The sequence below is a fragment of the Mixophyes fleayi genome, chromosome 7 (genome assembly GCF_038048845.1).
Source record: "Mixophyes fleayi isolate aMixFle1 chromosome 7, aMixFle1.hap1, whole genome shotgun sequence".
Classification (NCBI taxonomy): domain Eukaryota; kingdom Metazoa; phylum Chordata; class Amphibia; order Anura; family Limnodynastidae; genus Mixophyes; species Mixophyes fleayi.
The window spans coordinates 75,914,497-75,938,737 of record NC_134408.1 but is presented as its reverse complement, the minus strand read 5'-3'; the positions used below and the strand labels follow the sequence as shown (position 1 = coordinate 75,938,737).

General features: G+C 41.7%; 1 protein-coding gene across 1 annotated transcript in view; it reads left to right on the top strand.

Annotated features, from left to right (window-relative positions):
* CALCRL (calcitonin receptor like receptor) overlaps positions 1 to 24,241 on the top strand; it is a 303,255-nt gene that overhangs the window by 138,605 nt on the left and 140,409 nt on the right. The window contains exons 6-7 of the mRNA XM_075179990.1: positions 3,994 to 4,085; positions 5,163 to 5,289. Of these exons, the coding sequence (XP_075036091.1) occupies positions 3,994 to 4,085; positions 5,163 to 5,289 (219 nt within the window). The remainder of the gene's footprint in view (positions 1 to 3,993; positions 4,086 to 5,162; positions 5,290 to 24,241) is intronic.

The window sequence follows — 24,241 nt, the reverse complement described above, 5'->3', positions numbered from 1 at the left end:
TTGCAGCCTTCTCAAAGGATACCAGCGATCACAAGAACCTTGAGAATTTCTTCCATATTATCTACTTGCTTGGTAGGAAAGCAGAATCTTGTATCACTGAGCATCCACACTTTTGACAACACCGTGATAAAGACACCAGGTAGTACACAGCTCAGCTTTTTTGTCAGGATACCAGAAAATAAAAATCTTTTTTTCTATAAAAGACCAACAAACTTACAACCCTAGCACTAACTAGCACAGCAGCATTGTCTACTCATCGGCCCACTAGTTAGAGAACATTTGCACCGCCCCCAACAAAAGCACACACTTAAATACCTAACATCTACCCATTAGACATAGGACTTCCACCTATGTGAGTTTACACTCTGTGCATGTCAGTGTAAGGCTGTCTCCCCACATCGCAGCCTGCTCTCTCTGCCACAATTACTATAGCAAGACATATATTTCTTGTATTGTCTTGTGCTGTCTGACATACTGTACTTAACGGACTGCTAAACCTGACAATTTAAATTCTCTTGAACTTTGTATTTATTGAAGAAACTTTAACACATATAATAACAGATAACTTATGACATCAACAAGTAGTTTTGTTTCTTCTTTGTTTTTCATATATTAATCTGGGAAGAATGGTATGAGAGGCAGGGTGGGTGTGGATACAGGAACAGAATGGATCAACAATTCAAAGTTATACATGTGGTGTTGACTACTGGTGTAGGTTTACTCTGCCGGTGGTAGTCATTAGATTGATGCAGAAAACTCCGACATCGGTATACCCGACATGATGAGCCCGAAGTGGTCATTCCCGACACATCTGTAATAATGACAACTTGAAAAAAAAGACTTCAAACAATTCCGAGGACTGAACATGCTGGCAGGCTTCAATGATGTCCGTTTCAAGGGACACACTGTGATTCCTGCTGTTAAGGTGGTAATTTAAGGAGGCGGCAGCTGGACAATGTTGTTTACAAAGCCTACTACATGCATGCATATGATACTGACATAACTAGAAATAGAAATTAGACTAGCCCTGTAGCTGGTGCAAGAGATACGGTAGAAAAACAAGCAACTTTGAGATGCCCAGAGCTTGATTTGGACGTGGCTAAGTGTGCTTATGCCTAACACGCCCTTATTGTGAATTGACTACCGCCAAATTCCGCTTCCCAGCCCCATTCCCTGCCCAAAATCGTAGTCTGTAGGAAGTGTCCTTTGCTGCGAAGACGGAGCGGACAGAGCTGCGCTTTTTGGTGTATGGACTGGTTGTGGACATGTGTAGGCTGATTTTACATACAATATGCTCAAAATCGGATTAATAACTCAGGCCCATAGGGCCTCTTGTTGAGTTATACTTCATTCATAAACTATATGAATTAATGACATTAATAAACTTCATTGTGGCCACATATAACCAATCAGAATGGTTTTCCCACACAAAGCCTCTCTGGTTAGAATGATTGGCTCTAAGCCTGTCATTTGTGGCACGGCTCCTATATAGAGCAGTCCTTTGAGTCTTTATTTTGTTTTTTTATTTTAACCATTTGGATTGCAAGCCTTGAAGATGAAAGATAATCCCCCACCCCTATTAAAGGGCTAAATACAGTATTTCTTGGGGAGTGTATATTTAAAAAAAAATTCATGGTGTCTGTCTGTGACTGGATCACTATTAAATGACTTTTGGTAAAAATGTATTTAAAGCAAATAGCGCAGGGCACTTATTTATGTAATTACATTTGCACTTATTTTATGATTTTGTGTATATTGTAAGATAGGAGATCGTTATTTCTGAGAAAAGGGGAAGAAATTCGTCTCTTGTCTAACCTTGCTATAGGAAATGCCTATTTCTGATGTATATATCTGATACAATGAGCCTGTGTTTACCAAGCCTTTGGTATATTGTGAGTTGGGGAAGTGGCTTGTTGTGGGTCCTTTTGTTGTTCTGTGTGACTATGTATTCCGATAGGTCTGATGAAAGGCCACATGCTAATCAGGCCTTTTGATGTGTGAGGTTTAACTTGGAGACAGGAAGGTTTAATTTAAAACGTGCTGCTACATTTCCTGCATCTCAAACAAAGATGCAGGATATCACAGCAAGGTTTTTAAGACTTTCATAGCGAAGTATAAATATTAGTGGCTTTGCAATGTATGTAAATCAATGTTTGTGTAAATAGAGTATATCCTGATGCTAAAAATAGCATGTGTCTGAAAGGTATAATTGCACTGACTTGTACACTGAAATGTATAATTTTTCTGACTTCATCTGACCTGATCACCCTGGTACCTTCAACTAGGGTGAGCAAAAATAAACCATCTTGCTTCAAAGACCTGTTTGGAAACATCTTCAATATCGATGTATTCCTGTGATCTACAGATTAGACCCAAATCTAATCCGTTCTCCGGCTGTGTCTGAGGTTTGGACCCAAGCTTTTCCAGTACCACCGCTCTGCCTGCTACACTTGCAGCCCTGGTTAGTGTGATAGGCCAGGGGGGAACCATTCACAGCAACCCGGATCCATAGTAAGAGGTCCGGAGTTACCAGCAACGAGGTACATTAGCAGCGTCAGTGACCCAGAAGAAACGGGGTTCTGAGTGCCATAGAAGAAGCTCAGTGGCGGCAGCTTTATAAGCCCCTCCTACTGCGGCAAGATGGCGCTTTTGGAATAACGAAAGGGAATGGTGGTAAAGTAAGCCCAGCTGATTCTCAGCAACAACAGACAGGGTGGCATAGGCGGTCCACCCTGTCACACTGTCTATTTATTTTAAAGTGTTTTTTTTCACAGGTCTATTAAATATCCTAGCGGGCTTTAGTTGCCAGGGCATTCTGGCGCGTGTAGTTCTACAAGTGCCAGCATGCTCTGGCAGGCATGGGTATGCTGTGCTCTAGTATACCGTAACACTTTATGGGGGATTTCAATTGGCCGTGTTACTGTCAAAAGTAACGCTGCCGGGGCTTCATTACCATTAATATGGAAATTTTAACCCGGATTTTAGCCGTATTAATGGTAATAGTGCACAGGCCGCATTTCTTTTGGCAGTAACGCTGCCATTTGAATTCCCTCTTATATATGACATGACTTACTTGGATTTGCAGTTCACCAGCAAAAAAACAGTTATCTGTTTTTTAACTGTTTATTACCCCACTTTATGGGGGGAATTCAATTGACCGTGTTACTCATGAGAATAACGTGTCCGTTGCTACGGTAATAATGCACATTATTACCATTAGTACGGTAATTTCAACACTGACTTTTGTTCGCAGCTCTGAGAGCCGTGAGCAGAATTCCGTGTTAAAATAACTGTTCTAACGGTAATAGTGCACAAGCCGCGTTATTCTTTCGAGTAACGCTGTCAATTGAATTCCCCCCCTAGGAGCGTGGGAAGACCCTTGTGCTTTCAGCACATACCTGTTTTTTCCTAAGGGGAAGCCCACATTTTTTTAGCGGGTCCCATTCTCTTAGGGAATACAGCCCTGTGCTAAACAGGTTAGGGCTGGTTAACATAATTGCAGGGGGAAGCCATGCTGTGTGTTACCCTCCTATAATGTCATCAGCCTGTCATAGCCTAGTGCTGTTAGTGGCTTTTCTGGGGGAGCCACATGTTGTTTGTACCCCCAATACTGCACTACCAGTTTAGGCTATGAGCACTGATGCTGGTAAAAAGGGGGGGGGGGTGCTCACTGCATGCACAAGTCACAAGTAGAGGCATCCTGTTTTGAAAACTACGTGACATAAACAAAATATCCAAAAAGCACACATTAACATTCATAATAAAGAGTGAGCCCATAAAAAAAACATTCATTCTAATTCTAATACAGCTAAAAGTGAATTATCTATGGAAAGTTGTGATTGGAGCGTTAGATTAATGTTTTTTTTTATTAATGTTTAATCTGTTTTTTCTATGTATATGTATGTTTGTGTGAATATGTAATAATATATAATTTTTTCTAGAATCCAGTCTCTTGAATCACTTTGTAATTTCCTTGTTTTTGTATTTTTTTAGACAGCCCTTAATTTGTATTATTTGGCTATTATTGGGCAAGGATTGTCCATTGCATCACTTCTAATATCCTTGGGAATCTTTTTCTACTTCAAGTAAGTTCATTATTTTTAATAACTTTTCACACATCTTAAAAAACAAACAAACAAAAAATTAAGCTATTGCAGCCCAATTTCAGCCCATGTTTAAATTTTTATATTGTGCAAATAATGAATCATTAATAATTAAAATAAAAATAAAAAAGAATAATATAAGTGTGCAGTGCATCTCCCAGGGCCCTACCTCCAATAAGATGAAGTAAGAATATGCCTCTCCGCACTTCTCTTGCCATTCTGCAGTAATTGCAGAAGAAGTATGGGTTGACTGGCAGTGTGAGAGGTGTACGGAAAGAAGAGAACAAAATTATTTTTTGTCTCCTGCTCCTCTCACTCTGTCAGTCATCGTGCTTACTTCTGTAGTGTGGGGCCAGTGACAGGAATGACAGGTTAGGGGCCAGCAGCGGTCAAGTTGCCGTCCGGGGAGTAGAGGGAGAAGGAACAATTTTTATGCCAACCCTACACACCGGCCATCCTTTGACTGGGCCTATTTAGCCCTTCCACAAATTCACTACCCCCTGCCCTTCTCTAAGATACCCACACACTAATTGATATTTTTCCAATATGGTTGCATGCGAGTGATTAAATTAGACATATCCATCAATTAGGTAATTTAGTCAAGTTATTATCATCATCATCTTCTTTAATCTACCTAACACAAACATGAACTCAGGGAGAACATACTAACTCCATTAAGCTAGTGTCCAGATTTGCATCTGTCTCTCCATTGGTTGCTTGCTTTTAAATGGAACTTGTCACTATATCTTTTAAGACCAAGTTGGTTGTGATGCCCTAAAATTTAAAATGGATCAAAATCTGATTAATGAGGTGAACAAGAAAGTGATTTCACTCTTCTCTAAATAGGAAGCTGGAGTCATAATTTGTTGCATTGCTTTGATATATACAAATGTAATATTTGACTTACAGAAAATGTTTTATTCTGAAAAATGTATCTTTTATTTTTTTTTAGATCAACAGCTTGTATTTATGATTTTTGTACGACACCTTGTATTTATATATTAATTTTATTTCTGTATATTTCAGTTTCATTAATAACATTTACTTCTCTTCATTTAGAAATTTAAGCTGCCAGAGAATTACACTTCACAAAAATCTTTTTTCATCATTTGTGTGCAATTCAATTGTTACAATAATTTTGCTAACAGCTGTGGCCAACAACCAAGCTTTAATTGCAAGCAACCCGGTAGGTCATATTGTTTTTGTTGCTATTGTAGCATATTACTTCTCGTACACCTTTGAATGTAAAAGAAAGTTTTCCTTACTTGGTCTATAAGTCACGTGTGTTTTCTCTGGGTTTATTTACTAATGTTTTTTCCAAATGTGAAAAAAAAACTTGACAGGCATTCAAACATTTGCTTTCAAAGTAAATTGCTTGTTGATTGCTTTGGGTTACTGGTTGTTCGCACTGTATTAGTAAATAATCACTTTTTTTTAAAATGTGGTGCCATCCTCTGAGGCTTAACTGTTTTAAACAGAACAAATGGGCATCTAAAAACAGCAAATTAACTGCTATTTATTTGTTTGCTCGGTTTATCCAGTAATAGATTCCTAATCTACTGATCACATGCAGAATCTTTGAATTTATAGTAGCTGTGTATAGAGAGATTATGCAGCTTGAGCTTCCCAATTATTTCAGCTAGTAGTCATGCTTGGTGCCCTATAAGGTCTTGGGAAGTTTCTGTCAAGAATCAATCTGTAAGTGAAAAAAACTCCCAATAAAACAGAGTAAGTTGCATGAAGCAATCATTAATTAATCCAGGAAATAAATATGTCTCCCTTAGCATGACAAAGATTGGATTATTGGACAGTATTAATAATATAGAATGCTTATCTATCCTTAAATCTGATCACCAGTATACAGTGCAGAGCAAGTCTGATCAATATAATTATAGTGCTCACTTTGGTGACTATTATTTATTTAACACCCATTGGCCTAGTCTCACTCTCGTGCTGGCCAAATGGGCTAGTGGTATGAGTATGGTGTGCTCTGTCTCCATCACCTCTTCTGCAACAGTTGCTCCTCCTGGATCTTGCACGTTGCTTGAAAGCTGTAGGCAGTCTCCAATCACTAAGTATCAATTCGGGGAGTATACACCAGTATACAGTGCAGAGCAAGTCTGATCAATATACAATATAGTGCTCACTTTGGTGACTATTATATATTTAACACCCATTGGCCTAGTCTCACTCTCGTGCTGGCCAAATGGGCTGGTGGTATGAGTATGGTGTGCTCTGTCTCCATCACCTCTTCTGCAACAGTTGCTCCTCCTGGATCTTGCACGTTGCTTGACAGCTGTAGGCAGTCTCCAATCACTAAGTATCAATTCGGGGAGTATACACCATTATACAATGCAGAGCAAGTCTGATCAATATACAATATAGTGCTCACTTTGGTGACTATTATATATTTAACACCCATTGGCCTAGTCTCACTCTCGTGCTGGCCAAATGGGCTGGTGGTATGAGTATGGTGTGCTCTGTCTCCATCACCTCTTCTGCAACAGTTGCTCCTCCTGGATCTTGCACGTTGCTTGAAAGCTGTAGGCAGTCTCCCATCACTAAGGATCAATTCGGGGAGCCCCTGTACCCAGCACTAAGCTAGGCACAATATTCGGTGAGGCACAAACTAGTTTGTAACCCACTGCCATGTGTTTATTGGAAGACAGCAAGTGTGTTTTATGGAAAATAATGAGGCATTGGCGATGTGAGTACGTGTCGGTGGTATGGTTACGTGAAAGTACAGTGAGTAATTAAATACAAGACGCTAACAAGGAGTGAACAATGGTAATATGGCACTAATGGCCTCTAAAGTTTGAACATGGTACAGTTCTAGTACACAAGAAAATTGTTTGACAGGGGGCAATCACAGAACACTGGCATGCTACTAATACACACAATATCAGCTAGTCTTTGTTGTACTGGTTGAGCTTATGTCAGGGTAACCTGTGTTACATAGCAGATGTATAGGTGGTAGAAGATATGGATATTATAGACCGTCTGTGCTAAACAAGAAAACCAAAGAAAAGCCAGGTGCTAATTTTTACTAATAATAAATATATATATATATATTATATATATATATATATATATATATATATATATGTATATATCATATAGCAGCTGAATTGCAATGGTTTGTTGGTACTCCCCAATACACACTGTAAAATTAAAAACAGAAAAACAGAATAGAGCAACAGCGCTAAAGATTATGTATAATAGAAAATACATAATTCATGATAATATATAATATCTATAAATATCCACTTAATATTATTGATCCAAATATAAATGTATTAACCGATGGCAAAATTCATACTGGCCACTCACTATTTAATAATTACTTTGTGACTTTACTATTGACTGGTATCTATACCACAAATACATCTATATGTCTACTTAGACGTGATTCTGAAGTGTATCACAGGAGTGTATAGCAATTGGTTCTAATGCTGCAGGCTATATGCTGTCACAAAATGGAGTTAACTTCTGAACATATTTGCTTATTTGTGCAGATGAGTATTACAAGATCCTCATCACAAGAGTAAAGGTCTGATGGATACTTTGGATACTCTTTATGAGCCATTGCTAATCAGAGCTTACTTTTTATATCACTGGAATCTTAACATTTGGATTGTGATTTCTTATTACATTGTGTAAAGCTATACAAACAGTATATAGCATTATCGGGACTGTGTTTGATCACTATGAAATTTTATTAGCGTTTTCTATTTAACTTCATATACATAAGAATGAGGTTTCATTTCTCATCTAGAAGAATTAAATGATATCTCCCATATTAACTGCTGCTTTCATTATATATATATATATATATTATATATATATATTTTTTTATCTAGCCTATGTTTGTAGTCCAATCTTTGCTCACAAAAAATTGGCCTAGTCAGGAGGCTCCTTCTCACAGTTCAGGTTTAGAAATTGTACCTAACATCATACACAGACTTTATCATGTACAGCTGCTTATAACAATTACTGGACCTAGTAGTCCCCAAGGCTGACTGGCCTATTGCTCTTTCCTTCTGTGCCTGTATTGAAGTCTTCTATGTTTTCACTAAAGGCCCCATTTTTCTTCTCTGGTGCTGTCACGGTGCTGGCAGCCCCCAAGAAAGAACCACTTGGCTGGGGTAGCTATCTGAAACACACCAAAACCGGCCAAGCTGCTTAGTCCTGAGAGGAGTTGTAGTGAGGTGCTCACTGAAGTTAAAAGATTGTACAAGGTAGAATGAATAGTGATGGATGAATTCAATGTTTGATTGATTTGATCTGTTCACTGAAGGGCTGATTGCAGAGCAGGGAAAGCTGTGCAGTAATCCAGGTGAGTTAGCTAGCGAGATTGCTGTTCTTAGCAGCGTGCTGATTACAGGAATTGAGAAGAGGTGAGAGGTGACATAAGTCTCTTTCACATAATGGTTTAAAAGAAGTGGTGCCCCTGTACACATGTCTCTCTCAATTATATTTATGTGTCACTTGAAACAGTATTTTTCCAGTACTATTTGTATTTCATATGTGTGTAGCACATTTGGTACCGCCCTGCACCTAATATCATGTAGAGTCTGTGTGACAGTTTTGGAACTCACTCAGACCAATTTTTCTGCGGTATTTTACTCATCCACACCTCCTCTGATGTATTCTTACAAACACCACCTCTCTCACAGCGGGTCTCCTTCTGAGCAGGGGTTGCCAACTCTGAAATGAAAAACTAGAAGCCACTAAGTGAAAAACAAGCCCAAACCAGTCCTATAAAGCCCAACTTACAGGAGTGTTATTGTATTTCATTGTTAAATTTATTGTTCATTATTAAATACATATGAAGATTTCTACAATCTGTCTTCGATGTCTCTATAATATTTCTCAGCACACATTGGCTTTTAAAGTTTACTAGAATTTTCCTAAATATTCAGGGCAATTTTTTTGTAAGATAAAGATCACTGCTATCTTTAAAATTGAATACCTCAGTTCGAAATGTCTCGGGGTGCTGGTATTCTTCCATTCCTGAATTTTAATTGCTTGATATTGGGTATTCAAGCCTCCCATGTCTCCTTTGAAAATCTTCAGCATCGAGATGCGTGCAAGCAGCGGTTTGGCCTGTGAAAGGATAATTGACAGACTGAATGTAGCTATTGATTTTCACAGATGAACATTAGCTGGAAGTTTTGCCTGAACCGACTTGGCGGCTTCTAAGAGGAAATCTCTGCATCTGCTTTTCAGGTTTGCTTTAACATCAGTGCCAAGCTGTGCTTCTCCAACATCAATGGTGAAATGGACCCCAAAATTCACAGCACATAGGGGCAAGTGGCTGGATGTGTCATTTAAATTTACATCATGAAGCTTGGAGTCATTACCAGGAATCCTTTCTGGAAAATATACCCTTGACAGAAGGGTACGAAAGAAGGCATGAAGACAGTCAAGCATCTTTTATGCATTATCAGACTCTAGCTGGAAGAGATTGTTAATGCCTTGAAATTCCTTCAGAACAGGTGTCAGAAACCTAAAATACAGTTTGTTCACAGGGTCACAGTACAACTGGTAGAGGACTTCCACATCATAGCATCACTGTTTGTCCTTACTTAGCTTTAAATGCAACTTTAAGTCCTCCCACAAACTGAGAATCCGCTTGCAACAAGAGTACATTGAGAGCCATCTTGTTGATGACAATTGAAGCAGCTTCAACGGTGTTTCCCCTTAATTAATCAGATGGTATATCTTCGCATATTCAAATTGCTGCAGGGAATTGTGGGAAAACCAGTCATAGGAGTGGGACACCAGGTACTCCAGATTGCGTGGCAGTGTCTACAGCTTTACGGGCACAAAGTTGAATAGAGTGGCATACACATTTTATAAGGTTTTATTCTTCTGAAGGAGATGCCTATACACAGGATTCTTCCTTGCAACCATGATGCTTCATCCATCAGTTTCAATGCCAATACAATTTTAAAAAAATTGAGTTCAATAGAGTTAATAAAATGTAGTAGTCCTGTATCAATTGCTTCTGCTCTTTCGCCTTCTAATTTTACCATTCCCAAAAAAGTTGATGCACTCTTGTCCAGGGAGCAGCTGAAGTAGCGCACTACTAAACCTAATTGCTTTACTACAGAGATGTCTGTGCTCTCATCGATGACCAGAGAGTTACGGGACTGATCAATATCAGTGATAAGATCGGACAACATGTTTATCAATGAAGTACACTTTGTTCGATGCAAATGCAGTTCTTTGCAAAGGTAGATCCTATAAGCTCCCCAAGGTGATCCACAGACTGAGTAGCAGAATGGCATACGATGTAACAAGCCAGTCTCAGTTCTGCTGTGTGGCTCGTTGTTGATGCCTTAGCAACTGAAATCCAAGATTTGTTAATCTCATTCCTGATAATTCTTGACAGTTGCTCTTGTGTTTGTCTGTGTATGCATGCTGCACAAGGTCTGCATGATGGGCATGGATAGTAGTTATACAAAACTTGCATGCAGCTTTTCAATCATCACCAACCACTGGCCTGACCCAAAACTTCAAGTTTTCTTGAAAAAAGAAGAGTATTTTGATAGTGATGAACCTGAGCTCGACACACGTCTTGTAAAACCCAAAAACCCGCAACCCGTGACCAACAAAAAAAACCTGCAATTTTAAAAGAACAAGCAAACCCAATTTTGCTTGTTATAAGCGGAATTGGCAAACTATGTTTCTAAGGTTAACCATGTCATCATCATCATTTATTTATATAGAGCCACTAATTCTGCAGCGCTGTACAGAGAACTCACACATCAGTCCCTGCCCCATTGGGGTTTACAGTCTAAATTCCCTAACACACACACAGACAGACACACTAGGGTCAATTTGTTAGCAGCCAATTAACCTAGTATGTCTTTGGAGTGTGGGAGGAAATCGGAGCACCCGGAGGAATCCCATGCATACACGGGGAAAACTTACAAACTCCTCACAGATAAGACCATGGTCGGGAATTGAACTCATGACCCCAATGCTGTAAGGCAGAAGTGCTAACCACTTAGCCATAGTGTCTCTCCTCTTTGACAGTTGACCACACCCCTGTTTTTTTCCAGTCTGCTCTCAATGTACTTGTGCTTAGCTCCTCCCCCTTGACTTTGAGAATGCTGGTGCATGTAGTTCAAATGGCACCCCACAGTGCCTGCTCAGCAGTATTGTAGCACCATGGTTAATTATAAAACAACACCAAATTTATACAAAGCAGAGCCCACTCTTTTGGGGAATATACAATAAACAGAAGTCGTAAGATGACCATCAATTTACCCATTAGTAGCAAAAGTATGTCCAGCAATATGCATATCAGGATTAATGTGCAGAGTTATTACACTCTGGTGACCACCAGGGGTGGGCTGCCAAATTTTAGCGCAGGTGGGCAAGACTCGACTCGGCAACCTATTAAAGGAACAAAAATGCAGATTGCACAGTGACCCAGCTCAAGGAAGCCAACTAGGAGACCAGTTCGGGGAGGGGGGGATGATCCCCTGCCCTCCAGCCTAGCCTGCCCCTGGTGGCCACTTTCTGCTGCACAATACAGGTATATAAACACATGGCAAATATATATGTTTGATTCATAATAGTTTTGAAAATCTAGGACTCCTGCTAAAAATCTATAAAATAATTTTCTCTGTAGAGATTCTGTACAATCTCTGGTTAGTCTTATTTCATTGTACATTTCTTCCCATTGGTTTATATCTACCATTCCTCCTGAATGAAGTAAAAAATCCTCATTCCTTTTTGCTGTAGACAACCCTATGTCATCTTCTTGGGAGATTGGTTCAGAGTAATCAATACTGTTATGGCATCTGGAAAACTCGCCCACTCTAGAAACACTAATAATACATTGAAACCCCACGGGACCGACCACTGCCGCCGACTCTTAGCGGTGGTTCAGTCGGCTTGCGCTTTGATGAAGAACGCAGCTAGCTGTGAGAATTAGTGTTAACTGCTGTTCACATGCAGCAAAAAAAATTACCCACAAGATCATCTACCTGTTAAATGAAGAGTAAATAGGCAATTGTCAAACCACCGTATGTGTGTGCGTACTGAATGCTGTATTGAGTGGCTTTTCTGAGCAGGGTGCCCGGTGCTACAATTCAGCATGAATTGATAGATTTCAAAGATGCTGTCAAATATAGAAGGTTAATCTTTCAAAATGACACACTATGGACCTCATTTAGAGTTTGGGGCCAATCTAACTAAGAGGTGCAAATTTACCCCAGGATGTGTGTAGTGGTGCAATTGCAAGTTTATTTTTGCATGCAGGAAAAAAAACCATGCTTTTGCATGTTACACACGATAACAAAAAATTTAGAGCTAGCTAAGACACACCCCATTCCAACTCTAAATCTGTCTACACATTTTAAATGTGTCCACCCCTTTCAATGCAGCTTTGTCTTCTAGATGGATTTACACCCAGCTTTAAGGCACCTATTTATGGATGGCCGCACATGACCCCTGGTAAATATCATCCCTTATCGTTATAATAAGGAATAATATTTCACAGCCATTTATTAAAAAATCATGCCGGCTCCCCAGTTCCCTCCAAGCAATGTAAAATCTATGATTGCTCCTTGAATGTCCAGGAAAATAGACAGGTTCCAGCACATAATGGGTGAATTTGGTCCCCCCACATTCACGGAGCTATCAGAAAGACATAGCCTCCCACCATCTTTGCACTTCTCATGCCTACAAATTTGCAGTTTTATCTAGTCACAAACACACACTAAAAAATTTAGAAAATGAATGGTCTTTTAATGTAAGTGCATTTACGCAGTGGGTTGCAGAGGAAACATATCAATGTTCCTTTTCAAACTAGACTTAAGCTAGACCCACACAAGGAGTCATGGAAGAGGGACCTAGGGCTAGTTTTGGATGACTAGGGATGGTCGGTAATTCGAAAACTAATAGCTAAGGCATCCATTAACACGAGTATTAGAGAAACGGCCTATAAAATATACTCGAGATGGTACATGGTCCCAACCAAGCTCCACCTCATCTTCCCAACTACATCAGACAGGTGTTGGCGAGGATGTGGTGGGCAAGGTACTCACCTGCACATTATTCAACCACTTTGGGATATTGCACTGACCCTTCTCCATCAACTTATAACTGTTTATTTTCCCAGAGACCCAGCAGTATTTTTACTCAATAAACCTGTTCTCTCCATAAGCAAGTCAACGGACCGTCTGGCCCTTCAAGTTAGTCAAGCCTGCAAATTATTAATAGCCCGAGCATGGAAAAAACTTCTTCCCCCTATGAAACCTGAATTGATCAACAGACTTTTGCACATTTCATCCATGGAGTATATCACAGCCCTCCTTAACAACTCGCTCCCTAAATTTTGTGAGACATGGACCCCATGGTACAACCTAAATGGCTCTCGTGTCTCAGGTATCAGTTAACTTAGAAAACTTGGCTCCTCTCCACCTCTACCCCTCCACCCCCTCCTTCTTTTCTTCCTTTCCCTCTCCTCAAAAAACTTCTTTCTTTTTCCCACTTCCCTTATAAACATAATTTAAAAAAAAAAATCCGCTTTGCTACATTTCACTAATTTTAGAAATTACATTGCGAAAATTTTATGTCTGTAATGCTGTTTTTCTTTCTCTATACATTGATTATGCTCTGCAATGCTGTTTTTTCTCTGTACAAAGTGTAAAAATAAAGAGATAAAAAAAAAAAAAAATCATACTGGGACAGTGCGTCCGACAGGAGGCTGTCCCGGTGATTACTTATTTAAATTAAGAACTCCAGGTTCTGACCGAGTCTCATTACTGCACATGTGTAGGGCCATTTTGCGATAATTAACAGAGGGGAGTGCAGGAAGTCTGCTGAAAAGGATCCAAAAATCCCTCTCCTGTGATGCTCTCTCCATAGGGTAGAACAGCTAACGCTATCTAATAAAAGACTGCAGTCTCCATTGAAAATTATAGCACTTTGGTTTAATGCAAAACTTAGCCAAGTGCAGCAGATATCTATGATATCTCCTGCGTTATACTTTTTTTAGATAGAGGTGTTACTTAAAAATGCCTAAACCATGTGGAAAAAGTCATGTCCGAATGGAGTATGACTTAATAAATAGGCCCTAAGTGAGGCCCCATATTTGCTGTGCTGTTTGTTTTAAAATATTTTAGTGTACTATAGTGTATATAGTTCTTTTTAAGTTCCTGTCACAATCTGCCGCGATGGCTCGCCTGTCTCTGTTTCGGGCCGCATCCCGGGTGTTGCCCTGCCAACTGGGACGTCACTTCCAGCCTCAGCATCCTGGACATTGCAAGGGCAGTTGGGAAGTTCTTTTCACTGCTGCCGCATCTCAGCAAGTAGTTTTGACAGCTGCGCACGCAGTGAGGTCTAATTAATTAACAGCCCTCTGAGGCTGATTTTACAATGCTGGTGCTCTGCGTTGTAATTGGCCCCTTTCTGTATTTAAGGCAGGGAGGGCTTGCTCTCCCTGCCGGTTATAATGTTTGTGCCACACATTAGCTGACCTCCAGTTTCCTGTGGATGTTCTGCCCAAATTCTGATTTGCTCTTTTTGTGACCCCTGGCTTGTTTCTGGGTCCTGCTTCTACTCTGATAGTACTCTGATCTCCTTCACTGGGTTCTCAATGACTTCTTGCAAAGTCCAAGCCATCCTGGGGACTGGGTGCGACCTACCAATCTGAAGGCCATCCAAAGATTTTTGGGCTTTAGTAATTATTTCAAAAGTTGTTTTCATCCTTTTTCTGACTTTGTGGCTTCGATTACAGCCCTAACCGGCCAATTGGCCTTTGGATGCTGAAGCCTCCTTCAAGGCTTGTGATTTCAACTACATTGTGTTTTTAAGTGCATTTGGTTTAAAGTGTGGAGTTATATCCAGTAAGGAGTGTTGTAAGAAAAAAGTGAGATAAATTGAGGAATTAATCTGAGTACTTACTGAAGGGGATTTGTTTTTCTGTGTGTTTATCAATTCTTTTTTTTTATTTTATTTTCTTCATGTTAGAGACATGGTTGTGGTTAAATTGCAATAGTTAATACAGCTAATTAGTGTAAGCCTCTTTTTTTTTTAAATCAAATATTTTATTCAAAGTTTTCAAGCAATACAATTATAACAGAAGTAACTTAGCGCAGAGTTCCAGTTTTTAGACTATATAAACTGCAAGAAAATGCATATAGAAGGTTTAATATATAAGCAATGCACAGTTCAGGTGAATGTCCAATGTAGCATTTGGCCCAAACTGATATAGCTTCTCCTCCCACCCCCACCTTTCCACTATGATCCCTGACCCTAGTATCCAGTAATCCAGTAGATGCATATACACAAATGAGTAGGTTTATACAGGTAAACAAGGAGGGGGGGGGGGGGTGAAGGGACATTCAAGGTGGATCAAAATCTGCCACTAGGGATCTCATTGCATATCTAGAATTCACCAAGCGAGACCAGACTCTATAGTACTTAGGCATATTGTTTCTGGGCTAGTAGGTGAACCGCTCATGTCCCACAGCCTCATTCACCAAAACCACCCAGGCAGCAAAACTAGGCCCATCACTGGCCATCCATTTTTGGGCTATACCTTAGCCAATACAAGGATCTTAACCAATACAAGGTGACATATCTGGTCGCGTTCTTGCCAAGTAGCAAATCCACTCCGATACCGAACACACAAGTCTTAGGAAATAACAAAGGAATGCTGATTCCTGTATCTTGTATGCCCTCCACCACTTCCATCCAAAAGTCCCCAACCGCAGAAAAATCCCAGAGGAGGTGCCAGAATTCAGCAGTTAGCTCTGACACCCATCTGGTGCAGCTTGTGTGGGAAGTAATAGACTCTGTGTAGTATTTATAACTGCACTTGCCTAAACCTGGTATAGGAGGTGGCCTCTCTGGCACTGTCAAGAATGGCACTCCATTTATCATCCAAAGGGACTGAGTCCACCTCCTACACCATCTGCAGCTCACCCAAGTTATCAGAAGCAAGTAGGGAAAGGACATTGACATACAGAATGAAAAATGGTCTTGGTTGAGCCGACCTGTCTGAGAAGTGAGTGGAGAGAGGCCAGGCTAAAAGAAAAGAGAGTTCTGCCAAACTGGGCTTTTATGGCATGTTGGAGCTGCAGGTAAATAAAGAATAGGCAGTTGGGAGTGGAAATTCCAGTTGTAGCTGCGCAAAATATTTAAGAATTCTGAAGGGCGGAATTAACTCAGAGCAAGGTGTCAGGGTCCATCTCAACAGTGTCCATCACGCCCTGCAGCATATTCCATATCGATAAGGCCTGCCTAAGTAGAGGTGGAACGATTCACGAAACTCGGGTACCCAACAAGGCTTGGACTGGTGGACGTTCAAAACCCGTCCATCTGGCTAGATAACTAACAAGGGCGGCCAGCGAGATAGTGAAAGAGTGAGCCAGAAAGTCTGGAAGAGCAAGTCTCCCAGAGGCAGGGGAACAACAGAGTGTCTAGCCTGATTCTCACCGCCCCCAAGACCAGAGAGGACAGAAATTTGTTAATCTTGGAGAAAAGCCATCTCAGGAAAGTGATGCAGTGGTTATAGGAATTTTGGCTGGAGTACCATTTTTATTAGATTAACTCTACCTGACACAGACGGGCAATTTTGCCTAAGTAGAAGTCTTTGCTTGAAGATACTTGATCATGGGGTCAATATTTATTAGTATGTAGTCAGCAACCGAATTCGTGACACATATCCCTAAATATTTAAATTTAAGTGTCCATTGGAGTGGATGAGAGGCAGCAGGACTCACTGGAAGACAACCAGAGATGGGGAATATGTTAGATTTGGGCTAGTTTATCCTCAGACCGGAGAAACCACTGAACTCATCCACCAGGTACAACAGTGCAGTCAGGGACATGTCTCTAATGAACAGGAGCATTTCATTTCCATACAATGTAATTTTGTCAACCCTATCCCCGACCATGAGGCCACAGATAGAAGTATGGGTTCGTATTAAACAAGCCAGTGTGCCCCTGCCCAAGTCAAAGGTGGAGGTAACATGGCCAATAACTAATTCTGACCGTTGGTGCCAAGTAAAGCAACCCAACCCAGGATAGAAAATTAGGGCCAATCCCTAATCTGTACATAACCGCCTGCAAATATTCCCATTCCACGGAATGGAATGCCTTATCGGCATCCAAGGACACCACCACTGCCCCATCTCCATGGCCCCCAGCATCTGCAAATGTGTAAACAACGCCTAAGGTTGATAGTTGTAGATTTTCCAGGCATAAAGCCTTTCTGGTCTGGGTGGATCAGCTGGGAGAAGACTGTGTTCAGGTGCATAGCAAGGACTTTGGCAAGGATTTTTACATCAGTCGTGAGAAGGGAGATTGGTTGAAAAGAATCTGGTATCAACGGGTCCTTACCCATCTTTGGGATAAGAACTATCAATGCCTCTGACATAGATGGTGGTAAAGCAGCCATGTCGGCCGCCGTCCCATTGCTAGGCAACAGAACGGACTTCCAGGTTTCTCGCTTTGCGCGCATGTGCAGTAAACCCATGTCCCGTTGCTAGGCAACATGATGCTTCTTCCTCATGTTTATCGGAGGTCAGGTGCATCTGACTGCCAACATTCACTGACACCAATCAGGGGCTACCACTAGGTATTTCTGGCACCTCCCTCCATAAGTCTGATGCCAGAGTATTGGTTTCACCAGCTCCAGCGTTCTGTTCCCTGCGCCCTTCTGTATATTGTTCTTCGGTTCCTGAAACCTTGGCTTCGTTCCTGACTATTCTCTGCTCAGCAATTTGGCTCTGAAGTTACCCGGAATTTGACCCTCGACTTGCTTCTGGCATCTCCTTTGGATCACCATTTTGTACTACACCAACGTTTGGCTTTTTGACCCAGACCGCACGACCATTCCTGTCACTCCTGCTGCCCTGATTACGAAGTGGGAGAACCGCGACCTGCGCACCTTGCGGAGGTATGGGCAACACCCCCGGTATTTACCCCCTGGTGAATACCGGGGGTGTGTTAGACTTTGCGCCTCCCAGATTAGTAGCGTCAATATCAGGCAGTAGCATCCTCTAAAGGTCATTATCGTGACAAGCTGTCTCCAAGAATTCGTTGTATTGAGCAACTAGTGTAGGAATAAAGAAACTACCAAATTTTTTGTACAGCTCCATAGGCAGGCCATCTACACCCGGTGCTTTACTTCAAGGAAAGGATGCTATTGCCCGCTCAAGCGCCTTCACCGTAATAGGAGCCTCTCCACTACCCTCCATAGATCGTGTCGGGTGACACACCTTGGCCAGGTAATCGTACAATTGAGTTGCAGAGTAATCCGGAGGTGTGCAAATCAGAATAGAAAGCTCAATATACAATGGCTCTTCGTTCCGTCTGATACTATATGTCACCCAACCAGTCAGATTTTGTTATTTTGTAGCTCAATCCTGACCAAATAAGCCATAATACTACAGTTTTTATCACCCTGCACATATATAGCATGCCTGGAAAAGAGGAGACAGTGGGAGGACTTGTCCACCAATGCCTTCTGTGCATGGAGCCAGAGCAGTCAGTCTTCAGATGTACGTGTGGAAAGGTAAACCTGCTCTATATCACGACATTTCCGTTCATACCTCAATTCCTTCTCTCTAGAAAATCGCATGCGGCCCTCTAACCAGTTGATCAGGGTGCCTCGAAGAAAGGCTTTAAAAGCATCCCAAAGTATAGGTGGTCTCGCCGTCAAGGCATTCACAAAAAATAAACCCTCCCAATCTGCCACCAGGTCACTACCTGTCCACATCAAAGTAAGCCAAAATGTATTTAACTTTTAGAAACGAGTTCCAGTGCACGGGGCAAGGGCAGCGACCAACAGCACAGAAGAATGTTCGGATATCACACTAGAGAGATAGCCAACCTACGTAACAAAGGGGGCCAGTCTACTAGAAAACAGAACTAAATCTATGCGGGAGAATGTATTATGAAGGAGGAATAACAAGAAAAAGTCTGGCGGGGGTGAGCCCTTCATATATCCACCAAACCCATAGCTGCTATTATTCTAGCAAAGAGGGATGAATCTCAGCGTCTCCCTGAGATGTCTCCCTCCACCTGTCGGCATTGGCATCCATAACTGCGTTAAAGTCCCCCATATACACCAATGGAGCATGAGGGCAAATTGCAATAAACTTGGAGGCCTACTTAAGTACTTCAGAACTGAAAGGAGGAGGGACATAGAGGGCCAAGAATGTAACTGGGGAGTTATCTAATAGGGCTTGAAGAAATATATAACGACCACAGGGGTCCAATTGTATCTGCTCCAACACAAATCGCAAATTTCGTCTCACTATTACTGAAACCACCCGTGAATGTGTGGAATAAACTGAATGGTAGGCCCAGACAACCCATGGTAGGCCCAGACAACCCCCCCGACCCCAAAAAAACACAAAAATAACCCTGAGAGAGTTCCGGCAGCGCTGTCCTATACAGCAGCCGCGGCGCTGTCAAAGAAGCGTCCGCGCCGGTGCTGTATACAATACAGCACCGCCGCGGACGCTTCTTTGACAGCGCCGCGGCTGCTGTATAGGACAGCGCTGAAGCTGCTGTATAGGACAGTGCCGCTTTGGTGGCCACTTAGTTAGCACAGGGGGGGGGGGGGTTTCTGGAGACTCAGAAACCCCCCCTGCATGCGCCACTGCCCCGTACTTTATCTTTCTTTAGTGCTGAGAATTGATTTTTAATATATACATTACATTTCCTTCATTAGGAATTTCAGGTTATTTATTATTATATACCTATTTTGTGTGCATTTAATAAGCCACTTCCAAATGAAATTATCCAGTTTCAGTGTGTGGAGCAGGATAATAATCAGGGTTTTGGTAGTAGAGCAAGCACCATGTGACTTACTCCATACCCGGTCAAGCCACGCACCAAGTGCAAGCTTTATTTAACAGGAGGTGGGAAGCAATTTCACTGAGCTTGTGATTTCAGCTGCATCTTGATTTCAAGTGCATTTGGTTTAAAGTGTGGAGTTATTTCCAGTAATTTCCAGTAAGGATTTTAATCCTGCAAGGGGTTGAATTTTGCAACCCCTTTACTGTGTAGTGGTTTTCACTACACAGTAAGTTATAAGGGTGTAAGTTAGTCATAATAACATGAGTGGTAGCAGGATTGAACATCTCACCAGGGCCGGATTAAGGGAATGGAGGCCCCTGGGCTAAGGGAGCCTCCATTCCCCCGTGAGGGCCCCCCCGTGATCTGAGCTGCCCCCCCTCCCCGGTGAGCCGAGCCGCCCCCAAGGCACTTACCTCCTTCTCCTGGCATTGCAGTCCTTCTCCGGTGCCCTGTATGCTCTTTACTGAGGAGATCTCGTGAGAGTGAGACTCATGAGATCTCCTCAGTAAGGAGTATACAGCGCGCTGGGGAAGGACCGCAGTGAAAGTGTTCAGCAGCATTGATCGGACCGATCAATACTGCTGCTGAGCACTTAAACCGGCCCCCTGGATGCCCGAGGCCCCTGGGCTGTAGCCCAGTTAGCCCTATGGTTAATCCGGCCCTGCATCTCACTCAATGCTTATCTTGTCATATGTATGCATACTTGGATCAATTGTTCCAAGGCACATACCTCTGTGAGAAATGTGAGCAAATTGGTCTCTATGGAAGCACAGCCAACTGATTTAAGGCAGACCATTGCAACATTGAGAGAGATTGCCAATCTGGAGTAGAGTTTACAGCTTTCCGTTGATACGTTGGCAGGGCCAGATGGAGTGGAGACAGAGGAGGATGCACAAGTAAGCAGCTGGGTAACAGTTACAAGGGGTAGCAGAGGAGAAGAGGCAGGCCAGTTCTGAGTTGAGCAATCCTAGCAGATTTGCCAGATTGGGTGAAGATACTGTGGAAGGCAGTTCAGAATTGGTAAAGTTGGGTGAAACTGCTTCCACTAGCAACCAGGGGAACAGTCTCTGCAGTATAGAGGGGACCAAAGTTACTCAAGGACCTAGGTAGAGTGTGGTGGTAGGGGATTTAAATATTAGGAAGATAGATAGGGCTATCTTTACTGGAACCGTGCATGCCGAACAGTGTCGTCTCTGTGGTGCTCGGGCTCAACATATTGCAGATCGAGTGGAAAGATTGTTGGGAGGGGCTGTGAATGACCTGGCGGTTAAGATGCATGTTGGCACCAATGTCCGATTTAGAGGAAGTTGGGGTATCCTAAATAATGATTTCAGGGTCCTGGGTCGCAAACAATGCAAGGACATCCAAAGTAGTATTTTCGAAAATACTACCTGTGCCACCCGCTAGTCCAGGGAGGCAGTAGGAGATTAGGGAGGTTAATGCATGGCTAATAGATTGGTGTAGGAGGAGGGTTTTGGATTCATAGAGCACTGGGCTGATTTCTCGTCAGTTGCTATCTTTATTGTCGAGATGGATTACACCTAAATGAGGAGGGGCTACTGTGCTAGGGGAAGGATAAAGGGTTGGAGGAGCTTTTAAATTAGGCTTCGGGGGGGAAATCAAGTATTTATGGGATAGACATTGCGAGAAGTATGGGGGATTTTAACAAGAGTAAAGGGGGTGGAGAGGGGGGTAAGGGAAGCGTAGTTCTTAAGGAGAGGCCCTTGTTAAAGCTAATAACAAAATCAGTGATATCAAAGCTAAAAGGAATACCAAGGGGAAGCAATTGACTTAAGTATATGCTTGCAAATGCAAGAAGGCTGACAGGTAAAATGGGGGAGATAGACCTAGTAGCAATGAATGAACCATACGATATTATAGGTATTACTGAGACACAGTGGATTAATACACATGACTGGGCAATCAACTTGGAGGGCTATACTCTCTTCAGAAGAGATAAGGTAAATAAAAGGGGAAGAGGAGTGTGTCTTTATATTAAGCTAGTGTTCTAACCAAGTATACAGGGAGTTATTTACGAGAGTATTGGTGATTCTAGAATATAAGTTCTTGCAGGCAGGGTCCTCGCTACTTATGGTCCCATGTCCGTCTGCTGTCTGACTCCCTTGTGCATCCTGTCATGTATTTTGCTGCACTGTGTGTGAGTAAACATAACATTAGTGTGACAGGATGCCACCCTGTCTGTTGCTGCTGGTAACTGAATGGGCTTACTTTGCCACTGCTCCCTTTTGTTATCCCAAGTGCGCCCTCCTAACGCAATAGGAGGGGCTTACAATACTGCCACCACTAAACTCCTTACCGGCATCCAGAACCGGATTTCTTCTGGGTAATTGACGCTGCGGGTGTACCCTGTTACTGGTGTACCTGGGATGGTACCCCTGACCTCTTCCTATGGATCAGGGTTGCTGTGGATGGATCTCCCCTGGCCTATCACACTGGACAGAGCTGCTGGGTAGCGGCAGAGCAATGGTACTGGGTGCGGGGTCCAAACCTCAGAACAGCCAAGAACAGATTAGAGTTGAGTCTAATCTGTTGGTCACAGGAATCAGCATAGAGAAGTTTCCAAGCAGGTCTTTGAAGCAAGTGATGTTTATTTGCTCTTCACTGGTTAAAGGTACCAGTGATCAGGTCAGATGAGACAAGAAGAACAACTTTTAATACAAAAGCCTTTTCTATACACATTTTGCGACTAGACTTAGCAGGAGGTAATCCGTCTTCCTGTCCCTTTAACCAATCTGGGTTGATTCATGCAGCCTGCACGTGAATCAACCCAGAGAGGTTTAACACCTTTAACATTACTGCTAGTGGCCGGGGGGAGTATACTTCCCCCCTGTCCACGAGCTGCCAGGGAGTGTGGGGCTCAGCCCACTCTCCTCCCCTGGTGCCTGTCTGTCTGGGGCGAGAGATTTATCTTTTAAATCTCCCACCCAAAGTTACTTCCAGGGACCCTGCTCTGTCGCTAGTTGAAGCTCTTTGAGCTCCAACTAGGGAATTAGCTTCTTGGGAACCCCAGGAGGCCCTGCACCTCCTGGACCTATTTGATTCCAGGAGGCTGGTTGTCAAGTCCCTTCGGCAGCCACTGAAGCCTTTGTTGTACAGCTAGTGGCAACAGGTTACTGAGTTCGCTAAAAGACCAATACATGTCCCAAATAGTAGAGGAACCAACTAGAAATCAGATTATACTGGACCTAGTAATAACAAATAATGTAGACATAATATCAAATATTCAAGTAAGGGAGCACTTGGAAAACAGTGATCATAATATGGTCTTATATAAAATTGAAACAGTATAAGGGATCAACTAGGACTTTAAACTTTAGAAAGTCAAGTTTTAAAATGCTAAAGGAGTCTATAAAATGCCTAGACTGGGACGCAGTTTTTGAAAGAAAAAATACAAAAGAAAGTGGGCTGTCTTTAAAATGATGTTGGAAACATACACGTACAAGTTCATTCCTATGGGAAACAAATGTAAAAGAATTAAGTCTAAACCAATGTGGCTAAATAAAAAGGTAAGGGAAGAAATGAAAAGGAAGAAGCGTGCATTTAAATTGTTTAAGTCTGAAAAGAGTGAGGAGTCCATAAAAGTTATTTAATAAATCATGCAAAAAGTAAATTAGATTGGCTACATTAGAAAATGAAAAACAAGCTGCAAATTAAAGTAAGACAAACCCTAAAAAAAAAAAAAAAAAAGTAACTATATAAATGGCAAAAAGGATTAAAAAAGACAATATAGGACCCCTAAGAAGTGAGATAAGTGTATTGATTTATGATAATAAGGAAAAAGCAGAGGTATTCAACACCTTTCTTTATTCATTATTTACTGGAGAGAAACAAATGGTAGGAATAATGCATAAAAATGGAAATGAAACCGTTCCATTAATTAGTACCTGGCAAACAAAGGAAGAAGTCCAAAGACAACTGAATAATATTAAGATAAATAAAGCTCCAGGTCCAGATGGCATACACCCAAGGGTTCTTATGAAGTTGAACATAGAAGTAGCTAGACCGCTATTCTTGATTTTCACTTTCATCTGGCTCAGGACCGAGGGATTGGTGAATAACAGATGTGGTGCTGTTGTTTAAAAAGTAAATGAGATCACAACCGTGGAATTATCGACTTGTGAGCTTGACATCAATAGTAGGGAAGCTACTGGAAAGTATATTAATGGATAGTAATCAGGATTACTTGATGCACAGTAAGGTTATTAGTGGGAATTGGCATGGATTTGTGAGGTATGGATCATGTTAAACTAATTTAATTGGTTTTAAAGAGGAAATTAGTG